General features: G+C 54.1%; 1 protein-coding gene across 3 annotated transcripts in view; it reads left to right on the plus strand.

Moving 5' to 3' along the window:
- The first annotated feature begins 397 nt into the window (after positions 1-397).
- Positions 398-18,064, plus strand: part of SLC25A42 (solute carrier family 25 member 42) — a 28,589-nt gene continuing 10,922 nt past the window's right edge. The window contains exons 1-2 of one of the 3 annotated variants that reach the window (XM_034658110.1): positions 398-1,298; positions 17,635-17,749. In XM_034658110.1, coding sequence (XP_034514001.1) covers positions 1,135-1,298; positions 17,635-17,749 — 279 coding nt within the window. In that variant the 5' untranslated portion in view covers positions 398-1,134. Of the gene's footprint in view, positions 1,299-7,825; positions 7,975-17,634; positions 17,750-18,064 lie in introns of those variants that run through there. The other 2 variants (XM_034658109.1, XM_034658111.1) reach the window with 2 other exon arrangements.

Below are 18,064 nucleotides of genomic sequence, written 5' to 3' on the forward strand. Positions count from 1 at the left end.
CCTGCTGAGGGTCAAATGCTTTCATCGAAGGTCAAGGCAAGAGCTGCGATGTAAGTTCTCTCCAAAAGAGGAAAGATCAAGGAGTAGAAATCGTTGTCCCTTGAGGAAACCGATCCACAACCACCTTCCCCAAGGTTATGTAGTGGGCCTGTGGCTGGACATGAATTGGATCCAGATTACTCGGGCCCCTGGTGGCTCTTCTCTGACACTGCCTTACCCCACTTCCAAAGAGCAGGCTACTCTAAATTCACCCCCAGATTCAGCCACTTGGAGCGCTGTGGGCAAGGAGCTAGACCTCTCTGCCCTCTGGCTTGTGTAAAACATGGCCAGTGATCGCTCTGACCTCATGAGATAGTGGTTAGTTTTCAGTTGATTCACAAAAGGCTTATCCGGGAGGAGGCCAGACGGGGATGTCATTGGATCTCGTAAAGGAGAAAGCTTGAAATCAGAGAAGTCCAACACTTCCAGAAAACCACAAAGCTCATGGGTAGGATTCCACCTGTTTCCATGTCTTCACAACAACCTGGAGCTGCAGACGACGAGCCTGAGTGACCTCAGAGAGTCAGCCTTCTCCGTGTCGTTAGCAGGGAAATAGCGGGAAGTGAAGGAATGTAAAATTATCCAGGAGTCTTTCGGCCGCGATGGCCCATGTTCACAGCCAGAGTTGGAGGTCCTGCTTCTGCGCTGAGTGGTCTGAGGGCTAGCCTCTTCGACACTGCCTTAGGGAACCCCGCTCAGGGCGTCTGAGGCCACCTAGGGTCCCCGCGCTCCCGGCCAAACTCTGCACCTTGCGCTCTCCCGCCCTGCTGCGAGACACACCGCCCACGGCCCCTGCGACCGGCCGCAGGGCCTGCTCGTCTTCGGCTTCGCAGCCAATCCTCATCGCGCTTCAGGCTACGCCCTCCGTTCTTCTCGCACCAGCCGCGCCAGCCACTTCGGACCCCCGCCCTTGCCCCCCAGGGATTGGTCATGAGGGCTGCTCGTCTTCTGCCAGAGGTCCAATCCTCGCCTACCTCCCGGCCCTCGCCTCCCCGCACCTCGCACCCTGCGGGACCACCTCTGGGACCAAAAACCTCACCCAAGAGCCCGCCTCTACCAATCAGTGATTGGCTTTAGGGGCTGCCCGTCTGTTACATGCCAACCAATCCCTGTCTTTCCCAACGCCGATTGGCCAGCGTTCAGCCAATCGGAGTTTGGCGTGAACCCCTCCCGCGGCGCGCGCTGGGGGAGCGCGAGGCGGGGCGGTGGTGGCCGGAGGCGGTGGCGGCGGCGGTGGTGAAGGCAACGCGTCCCAGCCGGTGAGGGGGAGCAGAGGGCGCGGGGTGGCGCAGGCGTCCGGGGCCCCGCGCCCCTCGGGCCGAGCGAGGGCGAGGCACGGTCTTGTCGTGGGTCCTGGGGCGGGGGCGGGCGAGGCAGGGCGTGACAGCAACGTCGCAGGGGTAGGGAGAGGTTAAAGCTCCCCCTTCACCCCGCGTCTGGTGCTTGTAGGGGGCCCTCCCAGCCGGATCTGAACACTCACGGTCAGTCCGCGCACACCTGACACCACATCCCTTCTTGTTGACAGCCCCCCCCCCCACAATACACCTGAGACTGTCCACCTCGCTGACATCCCCCACACCTCTGGGGCCGTGTTCCTAGGCGCTTGGCACAGCTGGGTCTTCACACCCGCACGCACTTGAGTCCGTGTCCCCACCGATATTCTCCCTCACACACCTGCCACCTCCCCCTCACTCATGGACACCCTCCACATCACCTAAAATCGTTCCTCTTGATGAAACCTCCACACCCAGATCCATAAACCCCCACGTCTGCCACTGGGCCTACACCCCCTCCACCCATGCCTGAGCCTATGATGCTGAACTGGTGGCCCCCCCACTCACACCAGGTAATAGCCCCTCACTGATTTTGCTCACATCCAGGTCTGTGCCCCTCTCTCTTGCTTCCTCCCCTCAGCCACTTGGGTCAGGGCCCTCAGGTATTCTCCCCCACCCCTCCACCTGCCCTGTGCCTTTCCAGACCTTCTCTCCATCACACACCCCCAGTCTGTGCACCCACCCGTACTTTCTTACATGTGCACCTATATTTGTGCCCCTCTCTGTAATCCTTGAACTGCACCCCCCACCCAGGTCCCCCAGCACTCACCCAAGCCTAGCTATCTCAGGATAACTGCACCTTCCCCCACCCCACCCCCAAAAGCCCACCCAGATGTTATCTTTTCATTTATGACAGTCTGTAAAATGATTTCCAGGCTTACAATAATCCCTTTGGCCAGGCAAAACCAGAATTATCTACGTTTTACCAGCAACAAACCTAAAGAGACTTGAATTGGGGAGGCACAGCCCATCCCTCCTTGAGCATTGCTGACCCTTCTCTGTAGACCTTCCCCATTTATGCCCATCTGTTGTGCTTATCTCTGAGGAGAGGGGTTGGCAGGGGAGGGGACCCCTACCTTCCCTGCAGCTGTTCCTCAGGAGTCATGACTTTGAGTCCGGAAAGACTGAGCTGGAAGGGGCGGCCCCTGATCTTTGCTGTAGCACGTGTCTCCGTGTCCTGGGGCTGGGTGGGGGCGGGGACACTGCAGGAGCAGACTTCAACACCTTGGGTCCTCCGGTGGCTGGGTCGCCTGGGAGGGAGTTGCCGGCCTCCAGCCCCAACTTTTGCAGACCGAAGCCCCTTGCTGACCCTCAAGAACTCCTTGGGGCCTTAAAATCGATAAACCTAGAGAGTAAGGAAACACTCTTTAGAGTGAGGAGGGCTAATGTTACAGCCACTTAGAGCCAAACTGTAAAACTGGAGCCTGGTGAGGTGCTGGAAATAATGATTTTTCTGGAACTTTTCAAGTTCCCTGGAGTATGCTTTTCAGGTGTGCAGCATAGGAGACGGTAGCTTTGTTGTTGAAAAGTAATAATGTGGTGCGGTTTCCTGTAAGGTTTGCATAGTGCCTCTTACCCTCCTCTGTCCCTCCCGGCAAAGATGGAGCCAAAATGTGCCAGAGGGTCATGTCACCTTCACCTTCTCCTATAGAAACCAAAGCCAATGGGGTTTTCTGTCCAAATTCAAAAGGACTCATTTAAAACGTGTGTTTATGTATGTGCTTGTGTGTATATATGTAGGTGTATACACACATTTATATGTACATATACACACATTTTATATACTACGGATGTACACATGTTACATATATACATATGCAAATATATAAACTTTGACAAGGTAATTGATGTACATGGTAAAAAAAAAAAAAAAAGTATAAAAGGACATACAGTGAAAACCAAGCAGGTTTGTCTGTACCCTGTACCCTTCTGGAAGCATCCATTGTTAACTTGCCCTGTTTTCTTCCAGAGATAGTCTGTGGCTTGGGGAGAGGGATGTATATCCACCACCTCTTTTAAATCCCTGATAAATTTACATGAGATTTTTATCAAATGGGTGTGCCAGTTTTATAGCCATTCCCTTCCGAACGACTGTGGAAGTTGTCACTCATATTTTCTCCTACAAACTGAGGTGAAATGAATGGATGAAACCATGCATGAGCAAATACGCAGTGAACATGTGTGGGCTCCAATCCAAACACTACCGAAACCTCCTGGTCTTCAGGGAGCTTCCTAGGAGTGACCAGGCCAAAGGGCATGTCCATCAAAATGGCTAATGTTCCTCCAGAGAGTTTGTGCTGCCATCAGTTTTCTCTCAGCTGTGAAACTGGATTGCTTGTTTCCTCTCCCAGCGGCCAGAACAGTTACTATCAAGTGTCCTGGTTTCTCCAGTCTGATAGGAAAAGCACAGCCCGAGAGATCCTTTTGAACCCCACTTCTGGACTTTCTATCCATCTCTTGGGTGTTCTGGCCCGTGGGGTGGTGATTAAACATTATATCTCTGTTTTTCTTCCCCAGTTGGACCAAAGTTCAGTCTGAGGAATATTGGAGTCCCTCCACTGTGGAGCTCTGGAGGAAACCTTGGGTTTGGGGGAAGGGGGCTGTTCCTTGCAAGAGAAAGGCATGGGCATTGGCCACAGTCCTGGGAGGGTAGGTTTAAGATGTTGGCTGTTACTAAATTTTTGTTTTTCCACCTGGATCCAGCAAAAGAACTTGGCTGTCAGATGAGATTGAGATAAGTCAGGTGTTAAATCTTTTGGGGAAGTTATCAGCTATTTCCCACTATTGGTGCCAGGTGGAGGGGATCATCAGACTGAGGCCAGGCCTTTTCCCACCTGTCGTCCTGTTTTTGTTCTGTTTTGGTAATTAGACGCTAGAGGAATACTGAGATGATCAGAACTCTTACTTGATTGGGTTTTGCAAGCCAGCTCTTTTAAAAATGTGTTATATTCTTTATTTGAAGTGCAAAATACTTCTTAATAAAAAGTATATAATGTGCACGTGAAAAAAAAGCGTGAAGGATAACAAAGCTAACACTCAGCTGAAGAAGTAGAACATGGGCTGCGGTGGCGCCCCTCCTTGGTCCCTGCGCTATTTTTAAAATATGCTTGTCAACATTTGTTTTCTTCCCTGAGTACCTTTCGCTGCAGCTGAGTGCTTGGATTCTAGGGTCTCAACATAGATCAGCAGAAGCCAGGTTTTCTGTCGGAGCTGTGTCAGTAGGGCGGCCCGAGAGGTCCAGGGAAGGGAGGAGTGACCTCAGGGCCAGGGGCAGGTCACCAGCCAGTACCAGGAGCATTGGTCTTAGACTCCTGTCATGTTAGGTCCTGGGGCTGCTGTAGCAGATTACCGCAAACTCGGTGGACCAGGGAGAGTGCTCTCACGGGACACCCAGTCTGCTGGCACCTTGATCATGGACTTCCCAGCTTCCAGAACTGTGAGACATGAATGTTCTGTTGTCTGGAAGCCACCCAGTCTATGGTCTTCTGTCACTGGCCCAAACAGACTAAGACTGCAGGGTCGGTTCCTACTGGGGGACCTGAGGGAGAATGTTAAAGGCCCCTCTCCTGGCTTGGTAGCTGTTGGCAGTCCTTGGGGGTTTGGCTTGCAGCCGCCTCATCCCAGTCTCTGCCTCCATCTTCACACAGCGTCTTCCCTGTGTGGTTTTTTTTCTTACAAGGACACCCATCATTGGATTTAGGGCCCACCATAAATTCAGTATAATCTCATCCCAATATCCTTAACTCATTTCACCTGCAGAGACCCTATTTCCAAAGATGGTGACCTTCTGAGGCTCTGGATGGCCATGAACTTTGGGGGGGGGGGACACCATTTAACCCCTACAGCTGCGAAGCCAGAATTTCTGCCAGGATGTTATTCAAAGAAGTGCTTGTCTAGCTGCCTCTGCTGTTTCAGGCAAAACAAAGCTGGCAGGGTTGGAGCACGCAGCCCCTCACTCACCTGCCTTCCCGCTAGAAGGTGGAGGCATCTGCCCAGAGCTAGCGAGGACCCGGGCAAGTGAACGTGTATGTATATTTTGCTCTTTGCCAGCCCTTAGCATGTGCTTACTGGACAGTGAGCTTGGTCCTCGATCATCCCAGTTTGTAGAAGTGTCGCCAAGGGAAGAACATAAAGGGAGCCGAGATGGACATAGGTCAGCCAGAATCCAGACCCCTGTCCCTTAAGCAAGTCACTGGTGGCACTCATGCTTTCTGCTGCTGTTGGACATGGGCATCTGTAAGCCGTGCCGAAATGCCACCACGCTGCCCGGAGCCTGGCCTCCAGGAATGGAACAAACTTGAAGCCTGACCATACCATTGTTCTATAGCCTTAAATACCTGTGGGTCAGGGACAGGTGCCGAGGAGGCAGAAACACTGGTGCTCAGAATGGTAGGGGATGCAGACATGGATCAGTTCTCACCGAGTGACTGGGGCTCTGTACCTGATCAGTTCTAGCAGAGGATTGGCTTGCTAGCTCAGGGAGGGGAGGGTTCTCGGAGATCTGAAAGCTGGCAAGGAGTTAGCTAGATGGCGAAACATTGTAAGCAATGGGAACAAGAGAGCTGGGTATTTTGGACCCAAGGCACAGAGCTTGAGAGGAGATTGAGGAACCTGGTCCATGGAGCCCATGACAGGCATAGGAGGGGACTCTCCTTGAGGCCATGTCCAGCAAGGCACAGTCACCATGCCTGAGCTCAGAGCCCTTAGCAGCCCGTGCTTCCCAGCACAAGGGCCCAGGACCAGGACAGGAGATACCTTGTGACCAGTTGCAAGCCTTCCCTGATGAAATGTCCCCATGAAGTGCTCCCGACAGATGTCTGCACTGTTATGCCATCTCCAGGTCACGTGCCTTTGCTGGGGGATGAGTGGAAAAGAGAATATGTATGTTTGATTAAGTATTAACCAGCCATGCTAACCCAAGCCCCACCCAGTCTGCAGTCTTTGTCCTGCCCTAAAGGGCAGGTTCCCAGGCCTCACCGTAGCAGGCCCCAACTTGGAGCTCAGGAATCCCGCACAAATGTCCTGGAGATTCTGGGACAGGTGTTCCTAGAAACCCCTGGTGTAGCAGCTCAGAGCTGGAGGAAGATGCTATAGCCGGAAGAGGGGAGGGAGCAGGCTGGTGGGCCTGGCTTCCAGTGCCATGGGCAGACAGGACCCATTACCAGTCAGGCCTTAGCCAGTGGCTGGTCTAGCCTCGGGCTGGCAAGAGGGTGTGTAAGAGCCAGGCCTTGAAGAAGGGGTAGTTTTGGGGGCTGTGAGCAGCCCTTTTGGCCTGGAGCTCATGGGTCAAAGCCAAGTGTCGGCTAGCCCTGAATGTCAGAGTGGGAGACGGCGCCTCCCGTTTTGCTGGACAGGGGCGCTGGCATGGGCAGAGCGCTTGGCCGGAGCACGTGCTTCCCAAAGCGTCGTCACGTGGTGGGCAGCAGGGCACCGCCAGCCAGCTTCTGTTTAACACTTTGGGGAGATGAACCTGGAGAAAGCAGGGGATGGGGGGTTGCTGGACACTCAGGACCAGTGCTCAGCTCTTTCAGAGGCCCTGGCGTGGGGGATGCAGGCTGAATGGTGAGATCTAGGAACCAGGGAGGCCTGCTCAGTAGGGCCGAGTAGTGTGAGATGGGCTCGTCCCAGCTCCATCTGACTCCTTCTTATAAGGCAGAATGATACTTAGCCACACCCGTGACCCACTTGAGCAGCACCACTTCAGGAAGACGGTGATGGATGGAAACTGAAGCCTGGGGACGTTTAGTAACATGGCCAAGGTCACACACTGGACGCCATCTCCCCATAACACCAGCACGGTGTGGCTGGGAGCCTGAACATGCTCCTACTTGGGGAATGAGGCGGACAGCATAGAAGAGGTACATTTTTGCTGCCGTGTGAAGGGTGCCCGAAGGGCTGGAAGACAGATAGCAAAAGCCCCTGTTGGCAGGTATATGCCTCTGACTGCTTGCTAAGCAAGGACCCTGAGCATAGCCCAGGCCATTGCCTTCCACAGACCACCCCCAGCCCAGCAGGGGAAGCCACTGGAAAGTGGCCCCCCTCTCATGCAGCAGGGAGCCATGGAGCGCTCAATATAGGGCAGAACAACTAAGTTTTGGGAGGAGAGGCCAGGACGTTTAGGAGGGGCTTTGAAGGATCCGGTGGAGTTTGCCAGGCACAGGGTGGCGATAGTACAGCCAAAGCAAAACTTGGTACATCCAAAAAATTAATTACCTCATCCAGCAAATCATTGAGTAGATACAAGCACTGTGCTAGGCTCCCCGTGGCAAAACACAAGAGTTTTGGGGTGAGAGCTTTACCCAAGTGCACCCTCTTATCAGAGGGGTGTGAGGAGTGTTGAGGGCCTTGGTTTGTTGTAGGTCATTCAAGTGCAGTTGGTGACAGGTGTCAGCAGCCCTGTGTTGCAAGGACCCAGGACAGTGATTGACAGTAGGGTGTTCTGTGTCTTTCAGGACGCGGATGCCTGAGCGTCTGACCCATAGAGACTGCAGCACAAGGTTGCAGAGGCCAGTTTGTCTGAAAGGCACGCTTAGAAGGGAATGCAGCCGGGAGAGATGCCCAGCAGCTGGCTGGGTCTGGGTTAACAGGGAACAGCCATTATGTAAGACGCTACCGTTCTCTTGATGGCAGAAGTTAATGCCCATTAACTAGAAAAGAAAACAGCCTTTATCAACAGGCAGATAGGATGTTAATTGGCTTCCGTTTACTAAGAGATTACAGGATCTGTTCCCTGACTGCTTGTAAACTCCATCAACTGAGAAACTGTCTCCCTCCCCCCGTTTGTGCAAACATTTCCTTTGTTCCGGGGGTGGCGGAGGGGTGGCGCACGCAGGCTCTCACCAACAGGATGGTGGCCCCAGCCAGGGAGCTTCTGAGGGAGTCAGGTACGTGTGTGTGCGCGCGCGCGCACACATGCGTGCATGTATCAGGATGGACGCACACATGGACCACTGCAGCGAGGGGCTCACAGACTGGGCTCCCTAAGATCCCAGAATCCCAGGTTCCTGTTTCCTAGACAGTGCCGCGCAGTATGTTTGTGGAATTGCCCCCCATCCTGCTTTGCTTTTTGATGAGTAGAGAGATTGGCTGAACAGAAATATATGAAAAAATGAATTTTTGTTCATTAGGGCTGGTCTGTGACTGCTGCCTCCCCGTGGCATGGGGTGGGGGTGGGAAGTGGCCCCGCTGCACTTGACCCCTCGTTCTTAACCCTGCTGCTGGGGAAGACTCTGGCACCTGAGTTCCAGGTCATGAGTACCTGTTAAAGGTACCTCCAGAGAACATACTGGGGCTGGGCCCAGTGGGGCTATTGTCCATGGTTGTAAACGCAGCACAGGGCTGGAAAAGTGGATGGGAAATACACAGGTCCGGGCTCTGGGAGGTGCAGGGGAGAGAAACCCATCTCAGACTGGCTAAACTGGAAGGGGAACTTTGTGGGCTCCACGTTGGGAAAAGTTTAAGTGCTTCCGGCACCTTCCATGTTCTTTGGTAGCTCCCAGGTTCTTCTAGCACCACTGGGCCCCAGGATACCCCAGCTCGGCAGACATCCACCCTCCTCCCTCCCTGGCCTTGGCTCTGTGTCAGCTGCCCTCAGGGCCTACCTGCTTCCCCTCCTGAGAGAAAGAGGACTTCTCTGGCCAGTGACTCCCTCAAAACACCAGTCTTTGGGTCTAGTGCTCCAAACTGAGGGTCACCTGGGTCACCCCGGAGTCAAGGGAAGGGCCAGCCCCCCTTCTCCAAGGTGATGGAGGCAGAGTGGGTGGCTGCCCAGTGTGCTATCTCCAGAAGGGGGCCAGATAGCCACTGCATGTGTGGCCTGCCTTCTAGAAGCTTAGGCTTCTCCTCTGGGCTTTTGGTCATTGCCAAAATTCTCAGCAGGTGTTCGTCGCAGGTGAGGAGGAAGGTGAGCAACAGTGAGCAGTGTGTGTCATCCCTCTGGTGCCGTTAGAGTCCCCTGGGAGTTAAGAACACAGTGCTCAGGCTCACGGTCATTTGGCCTGGGAGAGGCTGGGTGGCTTTGGGGTTTTCCTTTTTTAATGTTTAAACTTATTTTGTTGCGATGTAAGTTTCGTACAGTAAAGTAACTCTGTGTACAGCTCAAGGAGTTTTTACATGTGTGTTCACACGTGAAACTGGATCGAGACACAAAGCGTTTCAAACCCCCAGCTGGCTCCTCTGTGACCCCTCCCTGTCCTGCCTCCCAAAGCTAACCCTGGTCTGATCTTTATTACCACTGATGCTTTACTTTCTGTGCTAGATTTTTGTTAATGGTGATAAAATATATATAACGTGAAACACACCATCTTCAACTTTGCGTTGTGTAGAGTTCATTCTCACTGGTGTGCAGCCATCACCACCATCCCACTCCAGAACTTTTCCATCTTCCCAGACTCAAACTCGGTCCCCATGAAACCCTAAGTCCCCATTCCCCTCCTTCAGCCCCTGCACCCACCGTTCTGGTTCCTGTCTCTGTGAATTTGAGGGCTCTAAAGACCTCATTGAAGCAGAATTAAGTATCATCCTTTCCTGACTCGTTCGTTTCACTTAGCATGCTGTCATCAAGGTTCATCCACTGCGTGTCATATGTCAGAATGTCCTTCCTCTTTAAAGCTCAGTGACATGGCACTGTGTGGACAGACCACTTAGCGTGACTGTGCTTGGATTTTACTTTGCCTCATTCAGTACAGTCTTTCACGTTGGCTTCTCGCTGTGCACTGTTATGGCTGAGATTTGTCCCCGTCATTTCATGTGGTAGCGGCTTGTCCTTCTCTGTTGTTGTGTGGGACCCGGTGGTGTGACTGTACCACGTGTGAGAACATGTTCTCCTGTGGGTGGCCGTCTGGGTTGTGTTCACAGAAGGTGCTCGACATCACCATGAGATAGGACGTAGTACCGTGCTGGTGTTCAGAGTTCCCAAATGCAGTCTCAGGGTCTCAAACGCTGAGGAGAGGCACTGGGGGAGGCATGTGGGGGTCATCCTGGCTGGGGTCCAGAGGTGGAAGCCCCAGCAGGGGTGTTGCGGGGGTGGGAGTGTTTTGTGCTCTCCCACAAGCAGAACCTTCGATGGCCTGTGTGCGCTCAGCCTGAGCTGGCTCCAGCCTTGGGAGTCCCCTTTCTCACTGCTCTGGCCACCCGGGGTGCTCCTTCCCACCACTCCCACCCTGTGTGTTCCTCAGGAAGCCTTCCCAGACCCCAGGACAGACCCTGCCCTGCATCTCTCCTGCCACAGAGCGCCACTCGGCAGCCTCCCTGTGGGCTGTGTGCGCACACTCGCCACTCCATCTCCCCCGCCCACCGCGGTGCCACCTCCCCAGCGTGTGTACGCAGCAGGCACACAGTTGATCAGACTCAACCCCAGAGCAGTGTAAACATTGGACCAGAGCAGGCCTTAGTCTCCCCTTTCTCGGACCATCCCTCCAAGTGTCAGGACAAGAGGATTCTAGAACCTTCAGCCCCCACTCACAGGCTCCCAGCCTGGCCAAGCCCTGGCCCTGCCCAGCAGCACCAGCTCCTCTTACTTGGAGCAAAGGAGTGAATTTCCTTCGGTGCCCCCTGCCCGCCACCAGGTAACCCAGAGTGCCGTGCGGAAGGCTGCGGGTCCCCCAGGCCAGAGGAGCACGGTGAGCGAGTGGGGTGGAGGGAAGGCTTGGGAGCTACAAGGGGCGGGATGCTGAGCCGCAGAGCTGGGCCTCAGACAGGAGCTGGCACCCGGTCCTGCGCCGCCCTGCCTCACCTCCATGTCTGCCGAGTCGGGCTTGGGGCCCGCAGGCGCACGTTAACACCTGTCCTTGAGCACCTGGTCCAGCTCCTGCAGCTACTGGGATCCCGTGGACTACCCCTTGTCATCTGCGTGGTGTCAGTCCCCCTACTGCCCCCTTCCCCCACCATACCTGCCCCTCCATCTGCAGTGGGCAGAAGACGCCTCGGCCTGTGGCCAGCATTGGAAGAGTGGAGCAGCAGATAAGTAACAGAGCACCTTGATTTAACCCAGAGCAGAAAGTGGTCACCCACACGGTCCTACCGATCTGACGAAATGACTGAAGAAGTGAGTCAGTTGGGGAGAAGAGACCACAGTTCCTGTGTAAGAATTCCTAGTCATGTACGTCGATTCTCCCTCCCCGGGAGGGGAGCTTAACTCCTCTCACACACACACCCCGACGAGGCGCTGGTTCCAAAGAGAAGAGTCTGGAACAGGGTCACTCAGGAGGGTGACAGACAGCTGGCAGACCCTACCTTAACCAAGAGTTGCAAGTCAGTCTCGCCTGAGCTAAGTCCGTGCTCTGAGGTATAACGTCATGAGGAGGGCTCACCTCTCCTCACCCCTCCTGAGACCACACTACCCAGGTGTATGGTGAGGAAACACCTCAGACAAATGGGCCGGGGGCACGAGGGAGTGACATTCTGAGGCAGAAAAGGGCGACTGGGGGAATAACTGGCCAAACGGAGCAAAGCCTGGAGTTCTGTGGACAATCATGTTGGAACAGGAGTAATGATAGTCTCACTCGCCAGGCCAGCCCAGGCCCCCTTCACGGCCAACACTTGGGCCGGGCTCCCTCTTCATTGTCGCCCTTCTTGACTCTGCGGGCCATGGCACTGGAGGGTCTCAAGAGGCGCCTGCTTCTAATTTTTCTGTTTTATCAGACACCACCATGTGTCACTGTCCACTGCCCCTAATCAGCTCCACTGCCAGGGAACCAGAGCCTTGGAGGCCCTGAGAAACGTTTCATGTGAGGCCCCACGTCCAGAACGTAGGGCAGCCGGGATTCCTCCCAGTCAGACCTTCTGTCCGTGTTTTCAAATGTCCATATTTCAAAATGCGTTTCAAATGCCCAGGCTGCCCGTGTGCCTCATTTTCTTAAGTTGTGTCCAGGATGTTAGATTTTTCAAATCATGCAAGGCCCAGGCTGTCAATTCCCTGACATGATTTTTGCTGGCTTCTTCCAGGCTTGTGGGAGTCAGCAGACCAGGGCTGTCTTCCAGATTCAAGACTGGAAATTCTCAGGCCTCCAGACATCAGGCCTAGGTCCCTCAGGGACCTCTTCCCATACCTTCCTTTTGCCAGGTGCCAACCCACAGCAGCGACTGCTTACCCAGGGCCCCACTTTGGTGGTGCAGACTCTGATTTCTGCCCCTGCGGAATGCCCCTCTGGCCCTTGGCTGCCTCTCCCAGGCTCACGTCCCAGGGACAGAGCCTTGGGCCCTTTGGATTGCAGCCCAGGAACCCATGCTGTCCCTTTAGGTCCGCAATACTTCCGTGAACAGGTTGTCTGTGTTCTGCCTTACAGGTTGCCCTCAGGGGATGACTGAGGGCACCCAGGCCCTCCACCTTGCTTTCCCTATCCTGCTGTTCCTTCGGGTTAAGCAGAGTCTTAAGGGGCACGTGGTTCTCTAGGAGAAGCATTCAGGATGAAATGGTGTGAGGCTGGCCGGCGGGGCCAGGGCTCCATGGAGAAGGATATGGCCATGACTTTGGAGTCCTGTGTCAAGGTTAGAGTTCCCTCTGCCCTTGGTCTGACCCAAGTTGTTCTGTGTCTCATCAGCAAGGTGGAGAGATAAACCAGTGACCATGACACACCCCTCATTGCTGGTGGCAGTGATAGTCACCATAGTGGTCTCCAGCAGGGGACTCCTGTTGCCTTAGTTTCCCCATTGGTAGAGCAGCACCCATATGGGTAGTGAAGGCAGCCAGATTAAAGAGCGCAGGAGCAGAGGGATTTAATAAAACCGCCATGGTGTCATCGCGTGTAGCGTCTGCCTTCACCCTGTTCTCAGCCCACGTGCAGAGCCACAGATGGGCCCTGGGTGAAGGCCTCAGCCTGAGGCCCTGCTGCTGCTGACCTCCAACCCCTGCTCCCAAGAGAGGTCAGGCTCCCCCTGCCAAGAAGGGCGCTGGTCTCCCCACAAACCAGGAGCCCCAGTCCCTTGCACGGGGTTCCCGTGGCTGCCAGCGCCCTTCCCCAGCCCAAGACGCTAAGCCCCTGGCTTGGAGCCCCCAAGTGGACCAGGAGGGGCCAGATCAGCCAGCTAGCCCCTCCATGGCAGCATACATCTGCAGTGTTTCTCTGAAACCCCTGGCTCATCCAGAAGCTTGTGGTTTTCATAAAGCTTTTTTTTCTTTAACTTTTTATTTTGAAATAATTTTAGGCTTACAGAAAAGTGGCAGAAATCCTATAAGAGTTCCAGTAGACGCTTCGTACGGCCTCCCCCAGTGTTAGTTAGCACCATACAGTATACCATCATGTGGCCCAGAAAACAGGCCCCGACGCCGTGCAGGAGCTCACCTCCAGCCTGGATGCGGGCCTCCTCCGTGCTTCCCCTCATGTGCTCCTGCCGGTCCAGCTGTCCCGTTGCACTCGTCATCCTGTCTGCCTCGTCTCCCCTGATCCGTGACAGCTCCTCCGTTCTTTCCCTCATCATCCACTACCTTTGGACTTGCTAAGAACCTCTCGGCCGGCCGGTCCGGCGTTGGAGAGCGTCCCTCGGTGTGGGGTGTGGTCTGTCCGCTGCTTCCTCACAATTAGCCTGAGGCCCTGAGTCTTTGATAGGAATCCCTCCGAAGCCACGGCGTGTCCTTCCTGGGCCACCATGTGGGGGAGGTGAGCTGTCTGTAGGCCCTGTCACCGGTGGTGTTGACCTTGGTCACTTCGTCAAGATGGAGTCTGCTCATTAGTGACAGGCTGAGTGGCCTTCTCCCGTGGGGATGTGAGTTACGCCTTCCCTCTGTCCCCTTCCTCAATGTAGCTTCCCTTCCAGGCCTGCTCCGGAGCAGCAGCTGGCGGTGGCCTTAGCGGCCCCCGAGTCCTCATGCTCATGTCTGGGGAGCAGCATACGTTCCAAGGCATTTGCCAGACCCCCCTGCAAAGAGGTGCCACCCCCAGCCTCCCTCCTTGCCCACCCCTGTCTCATGGCACAGTTGCGTTACTGCCACCGCACTTGCAAACAGTCCTTCGCTCCGGGTTCCACCTGCCTTTCTCCGTTGTGAGCACAGTCGGCCATCTATCTTTTTTTTTTTGGTCCTGTTTTAAAGTTGTTTCCTGGTAACCTGCCTGTTTCTTTGCCTTTCTTTTGTCTTAGGTTGTTTGTTTTGTTTTGTTTTGTTTTCACTGATTTGAAAGAGCAAAGAATTCTTTATTTCTTAGAGAAATTAGCTTTCACCTGAGGGGCAAAGTCTTGAGATTTTTCCCACCTCTCTCCCCCAGGGCAAGGATCTCCTCTCCACCCTGTGAGCCTGGGAGAGCTGCCAGGAGGCGCTGAACCCTGGTGAGCAGCTGGCAGCCAGAGAATGCCAACTCTACGGGGGTGGGGGCCCGGAGACCCCCCACTCTCTCTAAAAAGGGCCCTTAGTCTTAGTGTCCTGTGGCGGCCGTAACAAGTCACCACAGACTGGTGGCCTGAGACAACACAGTTTTTATTCTCATAATTCTGGAGGTTAAAAGTTCAAAACTGAGGTGTGTGTGGCCTTGCAGTCTCCAGAGCGGGGTCTTGTTTCTACCAGCTTCTGGGGACTCCCAGGGGTCTCCAGCTGTGGCCACATCAGCCCAGTCTCTGCCTCTGGTCACTTGACCTTCCTGCCTGTGTCTCCTCTTCTGTCCTCTCCGATCACGTTGGATGGGGGGATGATCTAGGACGACCTCAGGTGGAGAGCCCTACCTTAAGTACATCTGCAAGACCCTTTTTCCAATGGCATTGGAATCCAATCACAAGTTGCGGGTGCAGATGTCTCTGCGGGGCTCCCGTGACTTGCTTCGGGCGCTCTGTCACCTGCAGCAACACAGTCTCGTAGGTCTGCATGGCTCTGTGTGGTGACTTTGTTTCTGTCCGCCTCCACCACGCCGAGGCCCCTTCATGAACGGTCTGCGTTGAGTTTCCGCAACAGGTCCTGGAGTCAGACAACTGAGGGAAGAAAGGTCCACGATGCTCTATGGGCGGCCCCTCTGTGCCCGCACCCCCTGTCCAGTGCAAAGCACCACCAGCTGGCCGGGGATGGGCAGTTGTGTCCTGGGGAACTTGGGGCAGGAGTTGGAGGGAGGGTGAGGCCACAGACCAGAGCCGCGTGAGGCTGGGAGGTGAGAGGGCCAGATCCTTTCTCAGGAGGGCACTTTCACAGACTGTGTCCACATTCAGCATGCCCATGCCCCCAACACAGCCCTAAGAAAGGCTACATCATCCCTCTGCGTGCCCGGATTGGGGACCGTGCCTTGGGGTCCACGGCTTCAGGGGTGGTGCTGCGCCATAGCCGTCCATGCTGCGGGTGGGGGTGATCCAGTCTCCATGCCCCCCACAAGCTAATACCCCAGCAGCTGGCTTGAAAAGTTCCCTAGGGCCTAGTTTCTCATTGTGGGTTTGTGAAAGTTTTGGATTTATATAAAAATTGGCAAAGGTAACAGTTCCCCTACACCCCACACACTTAATTCCCCCTACTAATAACATCTTACATTGCTTTGGTACATTTCGTCAAAACTAATGAGCAAATACTGATAGATGACTATTAATTAAGGCCATAGTTTATTCAGATTTCCTCAGTTTTCCCTAGTATCCTTTTCTAGTCCCCAAATCCCACCTGACATCTAGTCGTCACGTCTCCTTATGCTCTTCTGGGCTGAGACAGTTTGTGGGACTTTCTTGTTTTCAATGACCTTGACAGGTTTGAGAAGAACTGGTCAGGTATTTTGTAGGGTGCTCCCCAACTGGTATTTGTTTAGTGTTTTTCATGGTTGACCTGGGGTGATGGGTTTAACAAGGACCACACGGGTGAAGTGCCCTCCTCGTCACACCTATCCACAGCACGTGCCATCAGTTTGACTTTTCACTGTGATGTTGACCTTGATCACCTGGCTGAGGTGGCATCTGTCAGATGTCTCCACTGTAAAGTCACTCCCTTCCCCCTTTCTATGCTGGACTCCTTGGAAGGAAGTCACCACATGCAGCCCACACCCCATCTCAAGGGCAAAGCAGCTACACAAATGATCTGGGGTTCTTCTGCCTGGGAGATTGTCTCTTCCCATGTATTTTTTATGTATTCAATCATTTCTTTCTTCCTTTTTTTTTTTTTCAAGATTTTATTTTTAATCTCCACACCCATCGTGGGGCTCGAACCCACAACCCTGAGCTCAAGAGTCACATGCCCCACTGACTGAGCCAGCCAAGCGCCCCTAATCATTTATTTCTAACTGTGGACTTGTGGGTATTTATTGTACACCTTGGGATATAATCCAGTACTTGTCGCTCAGAGCGTTCCAGCTTTGGCCACTGGCAGTTCTTTGATTGCCCTGCCTCTCCCATGGTCACATCTGCATTGCTTTGGTTCCTCCCTGGCACTTCAGGGTGCTCCGGGCCCATCCCTGCCCTGTCTTGGAAGCAGCCATTCCTCCTGGAGCCAGGACCCATTTTAGGTAGGAAACAGCAGCAGAGGACAAGTGGAGGGGGATCCTGTGTGTGCTTTCTAGGACATTCTGCCCGGCATGGACGTGGGGTACCTGGGAGGACCTGGAGGGCAGGAGGGGCCTTCATAGCCCACCCCTGGGATGTCTGTATCATTTGCATCATTTTACAAGGAAAGCATGTTGATTTATTGGATAATCTTAAAGCACAGGAAACGAGACCCCCAGGAACCCCAATGCATGGCTTGCATCGTCATCCTTTTTTCTGTCTTCCCCTCACTGTGGTTTGCTGAGCTTTGCTGAGCTTTGCGGGTACTTCCACCTAGGTGTTAAATGTAGGTTTCCAGGGAGGAATCTTCAAGTATTAGTAATACTTACTTTACTGTAAGCTTGGCCAGAAAAATCCGGCAAACTTGCAGTAGGAAAAAGAGTAATTTTCTAAGTGTTTCTGTGGATAGCTGCTCAGGTCCAAGCTGACAAAAGCCCAGTGGGTGCTCGGGTCCAGGCAGTTGGGGCCAACTCTGCCTTCTGCTGTGTGACCTTGCCAGGGGTGGCTTCCCCTCTCTGAGCCCATCTGCCAGGATGGTACTAGGTTAAAAAAAAACAAACAGATAACTCAGAGGCCTGTTTGTGATCAAATCGGAGAGCCGATGAGAAGGGTTTTTGTCAATGATTAAGCGATCTGCGCTGGGGACTGGCATTTGGAGGCAGGTGCCTGCGTCCCCCGCGTCCTTCCCCTGCAGGGAGACGGAAGCCAGGCTGGGAAGAGCACCCTGCTAGGGCAGTTCTGGCTTTAGGTGACTCAGGGATGAGTCACAGGCCTGAGGCAGGTCGGGTTGGCCCTCCTCTCACCAGGTCTCACCGTGCTCCCTCTCTCCCAGGACCGAGTCTCCTGCCGCCCAGAGCTGGCCTGGAATGGGTAATGGTGTGAAGGAGAGTACGGCGCGTGTGCGTGAGGATGCCGAGCCCATCCTGCCCTCACCCGTCAATTCCAAGGCAAGTACCCCGCCTCCCCGATGGGCATTTTCCTGAGGTCCCTCTTCAGTGTTCCTGCACCCCATGGCAAATGCCCCCCCCATGCACACGCATTCTGGGCACAGCTGTGTTGTTGGGAGGCTGTTGGCGCAGAGGGGTACAGGTTGGTCACCTTCTGTTCCATTTAAAGTCCCCTTCGTGATATGGATCCTATCTGCCCAGCCACTTCGTAAGAAGCCAGAACCTCGCCCAAATTTTGGCTAGGATGTCAAAAGCTGTCCTTGAACTCCTTTTCTTTTTTTTTTTTTTTTTTTTTTTTTTTTTTTTTTTTTTTTT

The sequence above is a fragment of the Ailuropoda melanoleuca genome, chromosome 4 (assembly GCF_002007445.2).
Source record: "Ailuropoda melanoleuca isolate Jingjing chromosome 4, ASM200744v2, whole genome shotgun sequence".
Taxonomy (NCBI): Eukaryota; Metazoa; Chordata; class Mammalia; order Carnivora; family Ursidae; genus Ailuropoda; species Ailuropoda melanoleuca.